At 47.8% G+C, this 17,151-nt stretch overlaps 1 protein-coding gene and 1 long non-coding RNA gene across 8 annotated transcripts in view; one reads left to right on the forward strand and one right to left on the reverse strand.

The window, feature by feature from the left end:
* The window catches only part of ERI3 (ERI1 exoribonuclease family member 3), a 129,371-nt gene that overhangs the window by 83,079 nt on the left and 29,141 nt on the right, over nucleotides 1-17,151 (reverse strand). For all 7 annotated transcript variants that reach the window (XM_039238646.1, XM_039238650.1, XM_039238648.1 and 4 more), the window contains 3 exons: nucleotides 12,089-12,205; nucleotides 5,433-5,492; nucleotides 875-966 (listed from right to left, as the gene is read on the reverse strand). In XM_039238646.1, the coding sequence (XP_039094577.1) occupies nucleotides 875-966; nucleotides 5,433-5,492; nucleotides 12,089-12,205 (269 nt within the window). The remainder of the gene's footprint in view (nucleotides 1-874; nucleotides 967-5,432; nucleotides 5,493-12,088; nucleotides 12,206-17,151) is intronic.
* LOC120236048 lies at nucleotides 4,312-8,122 on the forward strand. Its single transcript, XR_005529564.1, has 3 exons — nucleotides 4,312-4,391; nucleotides 4,913-5,013; nucleotides 6,980-8,122. It is a non-coding gene; the product is annotated as an uncharacterized LOC120236048 (long non-coding RNA).

A 17,151-nucleotide genomic window follows, 5' to 3' on the forward strand; every position in this document is an offset into this window, starting at 1 on the left:
TCCATAAGGATAGACAAGAGGCAAAAGTGTCAACCCGGCAAAGGAACCAGTTCTGTCTTCTATAACCAGGGCAGGACCGGGAGACAAAGGAGAAAAAGCAGTGGGGACAAAGGATGGACAAGGAGGCTGGAGACTTGGGGAGCTCCCTGTAAGCAGCCCTCTCTCATTTCACCACTGGGCCCTCAGTTGAATCATCAGGGCTCTGTACTCCAGATAAAAGGGCAGCACAGCAAAATGGTTAAGATAAAGGACCCTGGAGCCAGGTTGCCTGGGTTTGAATCCTGGCTCTGTGTGTTTTTGGGTAAGTTACTTAACCTCTCTATGCATTAATTTCCTTCTCCATAAAACAGGAATAAAAATACTAGTGTTTTAAAAAAAAGGATCTGGGGCACCTCGATGGCTTGGTCAGTTAAGCACCTAACTCTTGATTTCAGCTCAGGTCATGATCTCATGGTTGTGAGACTGAGCCCCACATTAGGCTCCATGCTGGGCACAGGCCTGCTTAAGATTCTCTCTCTTAAAAAAAAAAAAAAGAAAAGAAAAAGGAACTTCTTATAACCCTTCCCTCCCTCCCTCCCTCCCTTCCAGGACAACAAGTAACCCCAGAACTGGAAGGGCTGTCCTGAGCAGTGGGACCTGGCAAAGGAGGATGGCTCCAACAACAGCAGTCCCAGTAGGGTCCTTGACTTGTCTACTCCCTGCTCCAGAGGCAGAAGACAGGGCTCCCAGCCCCTCTTCTTACCTTAGCAGCCCTGAAGACCCAGGGACTCTCTGACTCAGCTTCCCTGTAGGCGTCGACGTGTAAGCTTGAGACAGGAAGACCTAGTCCCACAGATTCCAAGCCCTGCCAGCAAAGTAGTCTTCTCATACTCACATGACTTTCAAGTCCCAGTCTCCACAGGTGACAAAAATTGACTTGACGTTTGGATCTAAGAGGCCTTCTTTCGCCATCCACTCATCGACCCTCTGAAAAGTACACAACAAGAACAGGTGAGATTTTCCCTTTTCTTTTTTCCTTCCTGAGTCTGTGAAGAGCCACAACAGTGAAACGCAGATAAGCTGCTTGTAATCAGAGCAGGAGAAAACTGTAATCTTATCCAGCCATGGCTCTGCTCTGGGCTCTCAGCCTTGGCTCAGGGCTGTGGGGGCACCAGGAGGACAATTCCTGCAGGAAGATCCACAAGCCCGAGTGAGTGGGGGGAGGAGGGAGTCCCTCCACTGTCCCACCGCCTGCCCCAGACAGGATAAGGACATATCCCAGTAGGAGGGTCCTCAAAAGCAGAGCCTAGCACAGACACAGGTTGCCCTGGGCCATGAAAACAGGCTGGAAGAAGGCTCCAAGCAGGGACTCCAAACCACAGGTTCCTTCATTCACTTACTCATTTCACCCTCCTACTAAAGACTTATCAACCACATTTAGGAATTTGGTTATTCCCCCCATGAAAGTGAAGTTAATCTTCACTGTGAATCTAGCAAAAAAAGCTCCCTTGTTGGGCCGGAACCCCTTCTTGGTCCCGGGGATAGCACTGCCTGCTTCAGTTACTAAAAGCTCATAAACTGGCCCCAGACTTCATGTTTCTCCTCTCCTAGCTGAGGATTCAAATTCAAATTCAGTGGACTCTTTTGAAGGCTGAGCTCAATTCCTAGACAGAGATAAAACCTGCTCTTAAATACACTATAAGTATTTCTTTCCCTTCATCCCTTTGATCGGTTTTATCATTTGCACTCAAATTGGAAGTACAAACACTAAAATCAGTATATAATGAGAGAATTATCATAAAGAATTCATGAAGTATCGCCTATTTTTCAGGAGATCCCAGGCATGGGGTGAGCGTATAGCAGAACACCACTGCTCCACTCCTGCAGAAGGATTAGTTTTTAAAGGCAAAGAAGCTAGAAACACAGGATTGAAAGTCAGACACATCTGGGTTCTAACCCTGGCTCTTCCATATCCTGGCTGTGTCACTGATGGGAAGTCATTTAAAAGTCATTTAACCTCTCTGAACTTCAGTTTCCTTCATCTATAAAACGAGGCAGGATGACTAACCTTACAGGGTTGTTTTGAGAATTAAATGTAATAAGGTATTAAGTGCCTACCACAAAATAGACAGTAGGCTGAGAAGGCGAAAAAGGCAGATCATCATAATACAATATAATAGATGCAGCCATGGAGAAGTGACCAGAATGCTATAGGACCAAGAGGATGAAATGGCTAGCTCTATCTTTTACAGAGGAAGGAGTCAGAAAGGAAGGCTTCATACATAAAGAGACAACTGAACTCGGGATTTTGTGGTTGGGTTTGCTTGACAGGATGGAACATAGGAAAGGATGCTACAGGCAGAGGCAAAGGCACACGCACAATCATTTTGTAATTGAGAATTGTGTGCTTAATGTCTGCCCTCTCCACCAGACTATAAGCACCATGAAGCCAGGGACTTTTATTTATCTTATTCACTGTCTTAATCCCTAACCTACCACAGTGGCTTCTCAAAAGATACCTACTAATTTACTGATATATGAGTAGGGAATAGTGTGATCAATGTCCACAATGTATAGAAAGGAGGGACAGGAAATGAAGCCAGGGGCTAGGTTAGCCCAGACTGTGAAGACTCCAGCAAGTAACTGAGAGCCCATGGAAATCCTGAAGATTACTTCTAGCAGGTATAGGCTGGCTCCCTGGACATCTCAGAGATCCTGGAGGCCTGGGCCACACACAGACACAATCTTTGAGTAGGGCCAAGGATCCTACGTGGTTCCATGGCTAAAGCAGTCCTCTCCCAGGAGGTCAGAGCTGCTCCCTGAGCCAGACTGTGCTGACCTTCTTCATAGTCTGTATACCGGAGAATCCCTCTCAGGCCAAGAGTCTCCTCAGCAAGCTAAATTCTGGACTTTCCACTGCTGAATGGCTTGTCTCCCCAGCCACTCTGGCCCACTTGCACAGAATAACATGCACACTCGTATATCTTTTCCCAAGACTTTACATAAGAGGTAAGGCAAACCTAGAGCTCCCTATGTCAGCTAACCCTGCTCCAGCTCACTGGCCTTAAATCCCCAAGGGAAGTGACCCATCTGCCAGGGGGGCTTCTCCAATGCCCCAACTCCTGCACAGTGCTCTTAGATAAGAGCAAGACAGGCCTGTCAGGAGCCAATCCTCAGCAAAACCAAACCTTCCCCATGAGAAGCCTTAATACTCACTGGGGTCCTTCCGAAGCTTAGAACCTAGGCCATTCACTCATGTGATAGATATTTAGTGAAAATCTTCCACTGTAAGCCTGTCCAGGGAAGTGATACTACATTTGGAATAAAGCCTGTCCTTTTCCTTCCCCCTATGCTTAAATGGAAAAAGAGCTGGAGGAACCACTGAGAAAACCACCAATCAGCTGGGCTAGCCTTCCCAGCTACTGAAGCTCTAGCCTGTGTCCTACTTGGACCAAATTAATCAGGCAGACATGTAGCTGGCCACCTGTTCAGGGCCTTGGTTAGGATAAGAAGTTAGCTCTTTAGCTGTATGACCAATTTAGGGCTAATGGGACAAAGCAGGGGCACCTGAGTGGCTCAGTTGGTTAAGCATCCAACTTCGGCTCAGGTCATGATCTCACGGTTTGTGGGTTCAAGACCTGCGTCAGGCTCTGTGCAGACAGCTCAGAGTCTGGAGCCTGCTTCAGATTCTTTGTCTCCCTCTCTCTCTGACCCTCCCCTGCTCACACTCCATCTCTATCTCTCAAAAATAAATAAACATTAAAAAATAAAAAAAAATTTTAAAAACCCCAAGAAACAAAGCAGAGCCTGTTCTAGTCTCCCTGCCAGAGACTCTATTCAGGCTGATGCCAGGAATCTTTCCTCTTCACCCACACAGTGTGCTGAAGTAGCAGAGAGTAGCCTCCTGGGTGAGACTCAGAATCCTCTGAGCACCCTGCTCCAGGATGGCCTGGGGTCAGCAAGAGGAAGCCTCCTGAAGACCCCAGCTCCCTGGCAACCATCACCAATAAGGAAAAAAATCCCATAACTTCAACGGCCCTGGTTTGGTGCTGGCCTACAGCAGGTATCTTCCTTTGAGGATCCTGACCAGAGGCATTCCAAGAAAAAGCTGCCTGCCCTCTGGCCTCCCTCAGATGCTAGGCCCTGGCTGGGACATAGGAAAGGATTGGTCCCCTCCTTCTCCTTGAGTCTAGTCTTACAGGGTACAGTCCATGCTAAGGGGACCTCTCAATCGTAGGAGTCAATCTCTCCTGAAAAAAAGAGGGTCAGTGGGGCTGGGGGATACCTCAGAGCTCATCTTACCTTCTCCCAATCTATTGCAGGTACCCTAATGCGGACCCTACCCAGAGCTTGACCAATCACAGTGCCTAGACTTACACACTCCCAAGGGCAGAAAGCACACCTGCCACTAGGTAAGCCTAAACCTGACTCCATCCTGAGGAGCCCCAAGAAATCCAGTCCGCATTTCTCTCTCCCATGGGGCAGAGCCTCTGGGCTGCCTACCTCCAATGCAGATGTGCCCTGCTATCTCCCCAATACTCTGCTTTCTCCTGTGCTTTGATAAGGGCTGAGCTTTGGGTTTATTGGTTGTAAAGATAAATAAAGCACCAAATGAGATCCATAGGCTTTTTCTCTTCTGCCCTCCCTCTACAGAGGAGGGAGAGGGAGGGGGACCTTCTCCCTTGGTGAAAACCCCCAGGCCAGAAGGGGTGGGAGACTAGCTGAGGCCAAGCACAGCCCTTCCTTATTCCTGTAGGCTGGAGCACAAGAAGCAGCATCTTAACCTTTTCCAGCTCCCTGAGGAGAACATCCTAGAAGTGTGGTCTCTGCCAAGGGTTCTAAAGCCTTTAATTTGATTTCCCTCACATAGGCAATTGTTGTAATTATTCTGATTAGGAATCATTACCCAGTGCAGCCTCTGCACCCCTGACAGGCACAATGCATCCAGCGGCAAGCTGCAGTGGGGCAGGCGGGCCCAGCCGCACCTCCTGGAGGAGCTGACAGCAAACAAAAGCCATCGATGGGGAGTTCTGGGTGAGTTAATGAAGTGCTCACATGCCACAGGAAGCCAACACTAAAGCTAAACAAAAACACCTCCAGTCCCCAGGGCTAGCTCTGCAGTGCCACAGCTCAGCCCCCCTACTCCCTGACCTGCCCAGCAAAGGCTGCCAGTGCCACCCAGCAGAGGGCCAGGGACCAGGAGGGGGTGGGGGGCCCTGTGAGGATCTCAGGGCAGCACTCAGACATCTTGCCAGTAACCCTGATGGGAACAGCTGGAGATGACAGATCAATGGTTCAATACTCTCAACAGCATGTCACTGATGTGACAGCAAATGTTATTCTAATCAAGCCATAATCATAGTCAAATTACACGGCTACATTCTCAAGAGGGGAGGGAGAGAAAGGCAGCAGGAAAGGGTCAGAGGTCAGGAATTAAAGGTCATTCAACCTACCTCCAGCACTTGCTGCAGGCTTGGCTGACCATCCACCATAGCTTGAATAATCCCGGTGAGCTGAAAGGAAAGAGAAATAGCCAATAGGTGGAACAGGAGGGCACAGGGTTCCAAAACTGGACTGGATCGTTTTCTTTCTGTTTTTCTCCTTCTACTGTAAAAGATTCTGGCATGCACTGCTTTAGGCTTAGAATCTAACAGAAGCTTTGGGAATAAAGTCCCAGGATACAAGGTGAATTCCCTCACAACATCCTGCCCTGAGAGGGGAATACACATCTACATACTGACCACAGGGTGTGTTTCATATCTATTTCAGCTTTTACTTTGGGGGGGAAAAGATTTTATGCATTATGTATCTTTTGTATTCAATGGGCTCAATTAACTCCCTACAAATTACAGTCTAAAGTCAATTCACCTCCAAGCTACACAGAAGTTCCCAGAGAACTTAGGGAATGCTCACACAGGACAACCCTACTTGGGTTCAAGTCCACCCCTTATCTGTGTCTTGATGTCCAGCATTTCCCCCTCTAACATCTGTGAAAAGCCAGGGGAGCCCCACAGGCATCCATCCACCCTTCATCCTGAATACCTGGGCCCTCAACACCAACTAGGCAAGTAAGAAATAGACACCTTTAACTTAATGCAGATGAAAAGACCTAATGTATGAATCTGCTCTAGAGAATTTCTGACTCACGGGACTATACTACACCCAGGTCAGGACTAGGTTCAAACAAGCTTGTTGCTTTGCACTGTTTGGAAGGAAAATGTCCCTTGAACATAGACTAGGACAGTCTGCCTCGGGGATCGGAGGCAGGAGGCCCCTATCAACAGGCCCGGATCCAGCAGGAAATCATCACCATGTCCAATGTGCCCCTGGCTACTTCCACAGAGAGCAGCATCTCAGGCTTGCTTGGGAACTTCTTCTTCTTCCTTTTTTTTTTTTTTTTTAAGTGGTGGGGGGGATTAAACTCCAATTAAACTATAATTACATGTAATGAATATCAAATACCCAAATCACAGGAACTGCTGGCTCTAAGAGGGAAGGTTATTTTCTCGTAGCGACTTACATGGAATGGTAATACACACCTTTTAGGGAAGAAATTTTCATTTTAAGAACGCTGAGTTCCTCTAGGTGGGTTTCTGTAGTTCATCAAGTCATTATTAGGTGGTATTTTAAGGAAGTGTAAGGACACAGCCACTCTATTTTATATTCCAGAAACTGTTTTTATATTAATCTGTATTTTAATTGGGTAACAGCTGCTGCCTACAGACTTCCCATGGTCTAAAAGGAAAATAAATTAGAAAGATTAACTACACTGTTGTTTCGCAAGGCTTTAACCCACAGCATGCCCACCCGGCTGGCACCTCCACACCCTTTCCTCGCTTGGGAGACCTAAGAACTGCCCAGCAGAGGGAGGGCCTGAGCCAAAGAGAAGAAGAGTTGGTCTGCTGAGGGGTGGGGGTGGAGGGTAAGGGGTGAGGAAGAGCTCTGGGTCAACAGCTTTCATCTTACAGTGCTAAGACTCCTCCGTTTATTTCGTCAACAGCTATTCATGGACAGCCTGCAATGTGCCAGACTCCATTCCAGGAACTGGGGATCCAGCAGTGAGAAAAACATGAAAACCCTGCCCTCATGGACTCTGCATTCTTCTTGGCAGCCCCTCCTATGCCCAGCCCAGCCAGCACCCAGAGCCTGTATACCTTCCAGAGCCATACACTGAGCAGGCAGTGGCCCTGTATTTTATCTCAGGCACCCAGGGGCCAGAGTCCAGAGTAGGCTTGTTGCCAACTCCAGGTCCAACATCTAGATGACTGACTAGCACCAATGCACCCACTTTTCTTCTTTTTGGTCCAGCTTCTCTCCTGCTTGGTTCTTCCAGAGCCAAGCCATATCCCCTAGCTTGAAGCTGGGGCTTAGGGTCAGGATTATCCTGGAAAACCTATAGCCACTCTTACTTCTTAGAAAGCTCTGGGGTCTGTGTGCCAGTCTCATGTCTAGTCTGAGTCTTCTGGGACAAGGGCAGGTCTACCACTTCTCCTGACTCTTACCAATGGTCACTCAGATGAGCTAAACGCTGAAGGGCTTCCAGAAAGATTCGCAGAAGAAACCAATGGTATCCTTGCCAAGAGCCCTCCCTCCTTAGAAATGGGACTTAGGTCAGCATCTGTGTACTCTACACGCACCTGCTCTGGGCCCAGGAAAATCACTAATGTAGAGAGAGAAAATCACTACACCATAAAGGAAAACCAGGGCACTGCTCTCCAGGACCTCTCCCCACAAGCTAGGCCTGCCCCTTCCACCCTGGTGGTAGAGGGTAGGGCTCCAGGGTCCTGGGGCTTTCTCACACTCCTATCCAGTGGTCAGTAGTCCTAGAATCATCAGCCTGAGGGGAGTCTAGTGAGCTCAGCTCCCTCTCTCTCTACATGCTTTCTAGACCACTTGTGGTTCAGCAAGATATGGCTTACAGCTGAATTCCTAAAGGACTTCAACTCACCCTCAGAGACACAGAGGGTTGAGCTATCGGTTCAGCTAGAGGCATCCTTCCAGGAGAAGGCCTCACTCCCCTATATTAATCCTTTCAAGTGTTCTATCAAGGCACTAGATGAAGAGACTGTGAAATTAGGAAAGTTAGTCCATGCACCTGACAACCTAGAAGATCTCTCTAAGACCTACACCAGAAGCCATGAGGGAGAGAGCCAATTTAATAAAATAAATACTGGAAAGTTCTACCTTAGGCATAACTTAAATCCTTCATGCTGCAGTTTAAACCCAATCCCACTTGGGTTAATATATATTTGTAAAAAGCTTTCACATCCTCACAATGAAAGGTACTAGAGCAAAGCCAAGTATTATTAAGCTGAGAACCAGGGCTCACAGGCTAAACAGAGCTCAGAGACCTTAACCACTTAAAGCTGGAGAGGTGAGAGGAAGAATTAATGTGTGCTCTGTGGCTCCTTTCACCGAGGGATTACAGATTAACTCCCGCTTCTCCAGACTCGGAAACCACAAGGCGAGGGGCTTTTGACCCTGACTGATAACATGACTGGTTACTGAGATCCCCTACCCATACAAGGGCTTTGTCCAGGAACGAGCTGGCTTCATCATAAACACTGGCAAATACAGGAAGCAGCCCAGGCCACTCAGTGCCAATAGCATGTCAGCATCCAGCCCTTTCTCCTTTCACAGTTTATCTCCAACACAATCGTATTCTGACACCAAGACAGTTTGTTGATTACATAAGCACTTGTCTCTGGTGTGCAATCTGATAATCAGACCCACTCTTTCTCCTCAGACAAAGAGACCAATAAATCTCAGCCTTTATAAGTACAGGTGCAAGACAAAGCCCTTTACTGGCATTTAGCAAAATGGTATTTTTTCTAGGTTTTTTTTTTTTTTCAAGACAATGACAACAACAACAAAAAAGACTACACATGGTCAGGGACTGTGCAACAGCCCAGCTGCTAGAGGCAGAGATCTGATGAGTTGGAGCAGATATTTGAGGTGGTAGGGAAAGGGCTTGGAAAGGAATGAAACATGTCCCATCCTGTCTCTGTCAGAAATAAATCTCCAGGCAAACTATCAACGGGTACTAAGCCAGGGTCTCAAGCAGGCTAATAACATGTCCATTACACAGAGCAGTAAGAGTGTCTATATGTGGGCTACAGACCCACTCAAAGCAGAATGCCTCTTCCCGCTGAGCCTATCCCGCCCCCCACACAAGCATGTGCTCATATGTGTACTTACGTGTCACAGGCATGCACACATGCGCACACACACACACACACATGCACACAGGCCAGGGTTCTTAAGAACTTCTTGTGCACAAGAGAAAATCCTACTAGAGGAGCTGCTTAGGCACAATCCACAGGTTTTGGGTTGTTCCTCACACTTACTAAGGAAAAAATTCCCTTTGACTGTGATATCTCCATCTCCACCCCAAAGGCAGGAACTGCCATGCTGGATGAGGCCCCACAGTGATGGCTCCCATCTTTTGTCCATGCCTCTCTCTACATTATAACTCCATCTGGTACAGAGACAGAGCAGTATTTGGATGATCTGAGGTTTTCCAAAAAAGACTTCACTTACTCAAAAAAGAGTCAGCAGTACAGTTACCTGGAATTGGGGGTGGCAGGGAGCAAGGTGTGGTTGAATAGCTCTTTAATGATATTCATTCATTTAAGGAACATGTGCTAAGTGTTTGCTTGGCACCAGGCCCTAATGATGGGACAGAGGTGGATCAGATCTGGTTTTGCCCTCAAGGAACTCACAATCTCGTGAGAGACAGATAAATATACACAGTATAATGCATCTGATCAGCTCTTTGTGTAGTGGGACCAGCCAGGGGTTCAGGGGTAGCTCCCCAGAGAAGGTGACCCTGAGCAGAGTCCTAGAGGACAAGAAGGGGGGGCGGAGAGTGGGAGCAGCATACAAGTAGGAGGAGCATCATGCGCAGAGGCAGACTGTGAGGGGGTGACCTTGTGTGAGGGAAGTGAGGGGGTGTGAAGCAGGGAGATGTGAGGCTGGACAAAAAGGCAGGGACCAGGTCAGGGAGAGTGGGGGGCCCTTGAGGCCTGAGGTGAAATGGCACACTCAGTGCCACAGCACAGCCACATCTTCACTTTCAGATAAGGCTTCAGAACAACAGTCCCAACCCACCATGCCTCCTGCACTCCAAATTATTTATGTGAGTCCTGAGGTGAAACTTTCTAGAAAAAAGAAAAATAGCTCCCACCACAGTCTCACAATCCCTCCTCACGTACCCTGCAAAAAAAGCAGTAGCAGTCCTGATATCCCAAAGATCCCTTTTCCCATTACTCTCAAGCACCCACTCCTGCCCAGGGCCGAGCTTCAGCAGCGCTGTTCCATCCCTAAACAGCCAGCAACTCTTCCCAAATTTGGGCCTGCCCAGCTGCACCAGGTAGCCTAGCTGCAGTTGAAGCCCTCAAGTGGGAATCAGCACACAGGGAGGAGGAAGAGAAGGACAAGATGACACTGCACTTTCAGGCCAGTGGAGGCTCAGGTAACTAACAGCCTTGTTTAAGTAAACCCTTTCCATATGGAATGGGATTTTTGCCATCATTAAAATGTTGATTTTTTTTTTTAAGGGGCATAAAGAACAGATTAGCGCCCCCTGGTGGTACAGGTAATTCCCGGGGCAAGGCGGGAGTGGCGGGGGAGGTGCGGGCAGCAAGGGGAGTAGATACCAGAGGGAGGAAGACTCTCAACATCATTAGTGGGAACAACAAAAAGGCATGAGAGACACCTCGGCAGATGAATGCCTGCCCCAAAAGGCCCACCTGGGTTGGGCGGCAAACACTGGCATCAAGCCCAGGAGTGACCCCCAAGACTTCGTATCTGGGCTGAGTCAGCCTCAGAGCCCATGGGGCCTTCCCACCAGTGGCAGGCAGGCCCTTTCCCAGCCTTCTCCACACCAAGACGATTGTTTTGGATCACTTAAGAACTCCTTTCCTCATGTTTCACTCTTGCTTAGAAAGTAGATTTCTAAACGAAGGCACAAAGTCTCGAATATATCCCAGCTCCCAAATTCTTAAAAAGATTCCAGGAACACTCATGTTTTCCCGTTACCTCTGCTGCCACACATACTTGGTCCATGGTTCCACCACAGCCTGTGGCGACTGCAGAGTGCGTAACACAACACATCACAGAGGAAACCAGCCACAGAAGGCTTTTCCAGACAGTCCCCAAAGAGAGAACTCTTCAGGGGCACCTCCTCTCTGCTACTAGCTCTTTTGAGCCTCTAGCAAGCATCAAGAACTGTTAGTCCCAGTTTCACAATCTGTAAAATGGGGCAAATACTAACCTGCAGGCAAGGTGGCAGAGTAGAACACCAGCAAAGGGTGAGGATAAGGATAAGGACATTTCAGCCTTGTCCAGGCTGTCTTCATACCCCACTTGGACTGCCCTTCTCTTTCTTTGATACAGTTGTGCTTCCCACTAACTCAACCAATGCTTCATGCAGGGCCACTTTGTTCAAGGACAGAAAAACATCACCAGAAAGCTAAGACAGCCTGAACATAACCTCTCCTTCTAAAAAGCTGAAATCTTCACCTCTTGTCAAGAGGCCCCAAGGGAAATGGAACTGAAAAGAAGCTGAATCCCAAGGGGCACCTGCATGGCTCAGTTGGTTAAGCACCGACTCCAGCTCAGGTCATGATCTCATAGTTCATGAGTTTAAGCCCCGTGTTGGGCTCTGTGCTGATGGCTCAGAGCCTGGAGCCTGCTTTGGATCCTGTGTCTCCCTCTCTCTCTGGCCCTCCCCTGCTCGCACTCTGTCTCTCTCTCAAAAATAAAATAAACACTAAAAGAATTAAAAAAAAAAAGAAGCTGAATCCCAGAAGCACCATCTTGGTGTGGTGCACCACTCCAAACGCCTGGTCACCAGGAGGGGTAGGGACGATAAGGAAGGGAAAATATTAGGGAATCTGGGATAGACTGTGCCCTCCTTGCATCCCCAGTGACCACAGTGGTGCAAGTGGAGTGGCAGACTTTATAAAAAGCTAACTGCTGGGTCCAATATACACCTGCCTTAGCCACTGGTAAGACGTAAGCTGTCCCTGAGTGGCATGTATAGAGCACCAGTGACCCCAAAGCTCCCATCCCAGCAGCCCCTGCTGCCCAGTGCCAGGGCCCTTACCTCTGTACAGAAGGGAGTAAGCTGTGGATGGACTACGGGCTGGACATACATGTGAAAGGTAGACTCAATCTCCATGGTTCGACCATTTAGCTTCAGGATGGGGAACTCGATAATTTCCTGGAATGGCAAAGATACAGAAAAAGAAGAATACTTTTTTTTAACCAACCATTTCATAACTCAGAGTCAAGAATGAGGGAATGTTTTAGACTCATTAGTTCCTGCCAGGCCAGACCCAAGACTGAGATGGGCTAGCTCAGTTCTAATCCTAACCTTCCCACTGTTAACACCCTCACAGGTGGCCAAGGCTAGACACATGCCCCATCCCTACTATCTCTGGAAAGGGGAAAGAAGACAGTAATATAAGCTGCCCCAGTTTCCCCAACTGGTTCTCTGCCAGAGGCCTATTCCCTGGAGCCCATGAAAATAGCCCCACGCCTCCCCCTTGCCCCAGCCTCTTCTCTGGATGGGCCTGGATCTCCAGCCACAAGACCAATCACAGCCCTCTGCTTTTGAAGTACAAGCAGAACCGATGAGTTTCTTCATTCATTAAAAAAAAAAAAAAAAAAAAAAAAGATAAATAATAAATAAAGCCAAAGGGGATACTAAAGAGAAAAAGAAAACTGAGTAAGAGTAATAGGAGCTAGTGCCTCCCACCTTTCTTTCAGGCAGTACACCCTCCCCCAGCCTGCTCCCCCCAATCACTTAGCCAGCCCTTCCCAGTCCACTGGAACGTAATGGAAGAGAAGGAGGAGGAGTGACAATTTGTTTGGTGTCTCTAAGATTAATTTGTCTCCGTTATTTAATAGAGATGCACAGCACCAAGGTCCTGGTGTGCAAACAGGCTTGCAGAACGCTGGCTGTGCAGCACGCCTCATACATCGCTCCTGGGAAGGGAGGAATGCACCAGAGGGGGGAGAGGGCAGGAGAGCACACGCGCACCAGAGAGAAGAGGGAAAGCGAGGAGAGAGAATAAAAAAAATTATTGCTTTTTAATATTCAAAAACAGTTTGCAAAATTTAATCAAAGCAGAGGAAAAGCTAACATTTTTACCACTTTGACATTTTTATTAGCGCTTTCATAAATTTTTAAAACATGAATGGAATTAGTTTACAACACAAAAAACTGCCCTGAAAACATCTGGAAGAGACAAATAGGAAATAATAAAAAAAATAAATAAAAGCAAAATCCTCCGAGTAAAATTAGCATGTGGAAAAGGCCTCCACTGCAGAGAAAGAAGGGGAGCTTTGCCCACTCCGTGGCCTCCACACTCAGCTCCGGCAGCATCCCTACCCCGGATCCCCAGTTCTGGAGGGGACCTTTCTAGTATCACTAAAATCAAGGCAAACTGGTTCTCTCCAGGGACAGCCTGGAGGAGTAGCACAGAAGCTGCTGACACCTGACTGCATGCAGGACAAGGACGAGTGGGAAGACAGAGAAATGGCCAATCTCCTTGATATCCCAGGGCAGCCAGGTAGCGTCTCTCTCAAACACACCTATTACCATCCGGCTTATTTTTAAAGCATCTATTTTCATCCAACACATTAAAGCAGGGCTGAAGACCAAATCAAGGCAGTCGGATTTCATGACAGAGAAATTCAAAGGTTCTGCTTGCCTGGTCTCCCGGGGCTGATCCCCAAAGGTGGGGAAGCTGACAGGAGCCCCCAGAGACAGGAAGGGCAGCAGGGCGGAGGCAGAGGGGGCACAGCGAGGGGGCCCCAGCTGCTGCTTAGATTGGGTGATATCTTTCCTCTGAACTCGAAGAGAGAAGGGTACTTATCCCCCCAATTCCCGGGGCCTCTCTCATTCCTCACAAAGCACTACTAAGCAGACCTGGTAGAGGAGAATTTTGCACTGAAAAATAAAACTGAGGCACACATACACACCAAATACCCACTGGTCCCCCTGAAAAATCAGATACTGAAGATTTCCAAATGCTAACTCTGAGGTGGGCCCCCGCTGACACCCAAATTTCTGATCTATCCTCGGTGTGCGAGCAGCACTTCCCCAAAAGGGGCTCCCCAGCCTGGTGAGTTTGGCTGCCCTGGTGTCTAAGGAAACAAATACAGCCAGCTCCTCACTAACAATGTTAGCTGGGCCCACAATGAAATTTAACCTGTGACACAACTGTACTTTTCATTTAAACTTTCATTTGGAGAGAAGCAGTGTTTGGAGACCTGCAGTTTGTCCTGCTAATAAAGACAAGTGTTGGGACCTTTAAGGATGCCATTCATCTCTGGCTTTTATTAAATTCAATTTTCTTAAGCCCATGATACATTATGAAATTAGGAGTTGACATTCCTCTGGAAACAAAAATATCTATCAAACATAAATAGAAAAAAACCCCTCTATTACCAAGAATTTATGGCTTAAAGTTGATCTCTTTCCACTTTTTTACAAGCACATGGTTTGTTTTAGATATCTGAAATGTTATTATAGATCTAGAATTTCATTAGTATTTATTATAAAATAGTAAGCGCTTCAGCTCCTGCTCTGACTAGTACCAAGTCAGCATCCCCAGTAGATTCTCTGAAAACTTAGCCTTTCGGCTTCCCCACTGCACCTCTGTCTTCAAACTGTCCTGCTGCTTGCTTCCTCGCCCCTAGGGAAATAGAGCCAACCTGTGCTCACACTCAGTATCACCCTCCCAGAGAGGAGAACAAGCCAGCCTAGGCTCCAAACAAAAAGAGTAGATCCCTGAAATGCCTGGGGGCCAGGGACACGACACGGTGGATTGGACCTATCATAAACACCCCTGCCAAGTGTTGTTAGCCCATCAGCCAGGCCTTCTTCCCAAGACCAAGGAAGTACTTCCAAGAGCCAATTTCAGAACATAACTTTGTATGGGCCCTTTCTCAGCACCATCAGCTGGTGTAACAATGACCTTGTACACAGGCATATTCATTTAAGCCAATGAGGATGCAAAAAAGGAGCTTAGAGCTGGAAGACCCCCTCGGGAGTCAGCTGAAAGGCTCTCATTTGGGTACTTCTTACCTTCCCAGATTGCCCAGAACCTCAAATATTGACCCCATCAGCCCATTCATGAGAGAGGAACTCTAATCTCTACCAAGTTGGCATGACTCTGCGGCCAGTGCACCTGAGGCATGCTAAACACTTCAACAGTTTTCAGCTCCTAACAATCAGAGAGGGAACACCAAAGTCACAGGGTGGCCACATTAATTCCAACCCTGGAGCTTAGGAAGATGTGCCTAAGTACTAGCTTTTGGAGGCAATTGCTCTGATTAGGACAGTTATACCTGCCCATCCTCCTTTTCCCTCCCTCCATCTCCTCATTCCCCTGGGAAAAAGTTTTTAGGAGTAGATGAGTGTCTGTGTGGAGATGGCACCAGAAGGAAAGAAGAACCAGTGTGTATTTACCAGACCTCTATTCCTCCCCTACGAATAGTTCCACAATTCCTTACAACTGTATGTCATTTGCATTCGATTAAACTACCCGAGTAGCATCTACTGTGTGCAGGACACTGTACAGGTGTTGGAGTGGGATTTAGAGAGATATATCTCTGCTTTGGAGAAGTGCACAGACTAGTGAGCAGAAAAGATACTGAACAAACAATGAACAATGCACTATGATAAGTATCTTAGTGGGACATAGTGAGTGTTAGGACTTTCAATTTATAGTGTGCTTGCAAATACATTTTCTTTATCTTACCCTTATTAATCCTGGAGGATAGGTCATATCATCATCAGCAGCAGCAGCAGCTCATAAACCAACACTATTAAGCACCTACTATTTACCAGGCAGGGGATGGGTGTGAACACAGAGACAAAAACAATAAGATGTGGCTCCTCTCTCTGAGGTGCTTAAGAGTCTGGGCAAGGGGTAGAGAGGAGCTGGCCCCGACACTCTCAGGGACATGTGGGAAATGGAATCATTTCATTCCTTTCATTTGTTATTTACTACACGGCAGACACTCTGCTAAATGCTTAATAGGAACGACCTCATTGAATCCTCTTACAAACTCAGGAGGAGGGAATTGCTATGATCCCTATTTTACAGATAAACTAAGGCCCAAAAAGAAGTGGTCTCTTGCTCAAGGCTACACACTCTGTGAGCGGCAGAGCTAGGACTCCAAATGGGGAATGAGACTTAAAAGAGAACAGGACTCGCAGCTTTCAAAATCTGAAGGGTCAAGAGCGGATTCTTCCAGTCTGAAAGGTTGTCTTTAGTGAGCTCGGTCTGTCTCCTAGGAAGAGAGGCTGCCCTCGAGTTACAAGAGCACTGACCATGGACTACATGGGCAGGGAGTAACGCAGACGGCACTATGCTTGGGGGGGGGGGGGGGGGGGGGGGGGGGGGGGGGGAGCCAGGAGCCACAAGCTCCGTTCTCGCATGCAGACCTCGCTCTCTCCACTTTGGTAAGTAACGTGTGAAAGGGCAGATAAATGGCAAGACAGAAGCCAAGCACATGGCTCTAACAGAACACTTCTGCTTTTACAGAGCTCTTCACAGGACCACGGAGGTGATGTGATCTACTGAAGGTGACAAACATGGTAGGTGGTGAAGCCAAGATCAAACCCAGACACAGAACACCCCAAAGCACTTCCTGTCTCTCATCTTTAAGTGGCCTCTCAGGGGCACCTGGGTGGCTCAGTCAGTTAAGCGTCCAACTTCAGCTCAGGTCATGATCTCATGGTTTGTGGGTTTGAGCCCCACACTGGGCTCTGCGCTGACAGCCAGCTCAGAACCTGGAGCCTGTTTCAGATTCTGTGTCTCCCTCTCTCTCTGACCCTCCCCAGCTCGCTCGTGCGCGCGCGCTCTCTCTCTCTCTCTCTTGCCAGCTCAGAGCCTGAAACCTGTTTCAGATTCTGTTGTCTCCCTCTCTCTCTGACCCTCTGCTCACTCTCTATTTCTGAGAGAAAGAGGGAGAGAAAGAAATAAAACATTAAAAAAAAAATAAGTAGCCTCCCATCTTCCCTCAACTGCTATGAACTACCAATGTCTCAGTTTTCTGTCTGTCCAGATCAAGGGTTTCCTGGAACACAGAACTTTCAGAGCTAAAAATGGGACATCTAGTCACCCTACACTGTCCACAAGCTACCTGCAC

Source organism: Hyaena hyaena, unplaced genomic scaffold (assembly GCF_003009895.1).
Source record: "Hyaena hyaena isolate Hyena2069 unplaced genomic scaffold, ASM300989v1 scaffold_144, whole genome shotgun sequence".
NCBI lineage: Eukaryota > Metazoa > Chordata > Mammalia > Carnivora > Hyaenidae > Hyaena > Hyaena hyaena.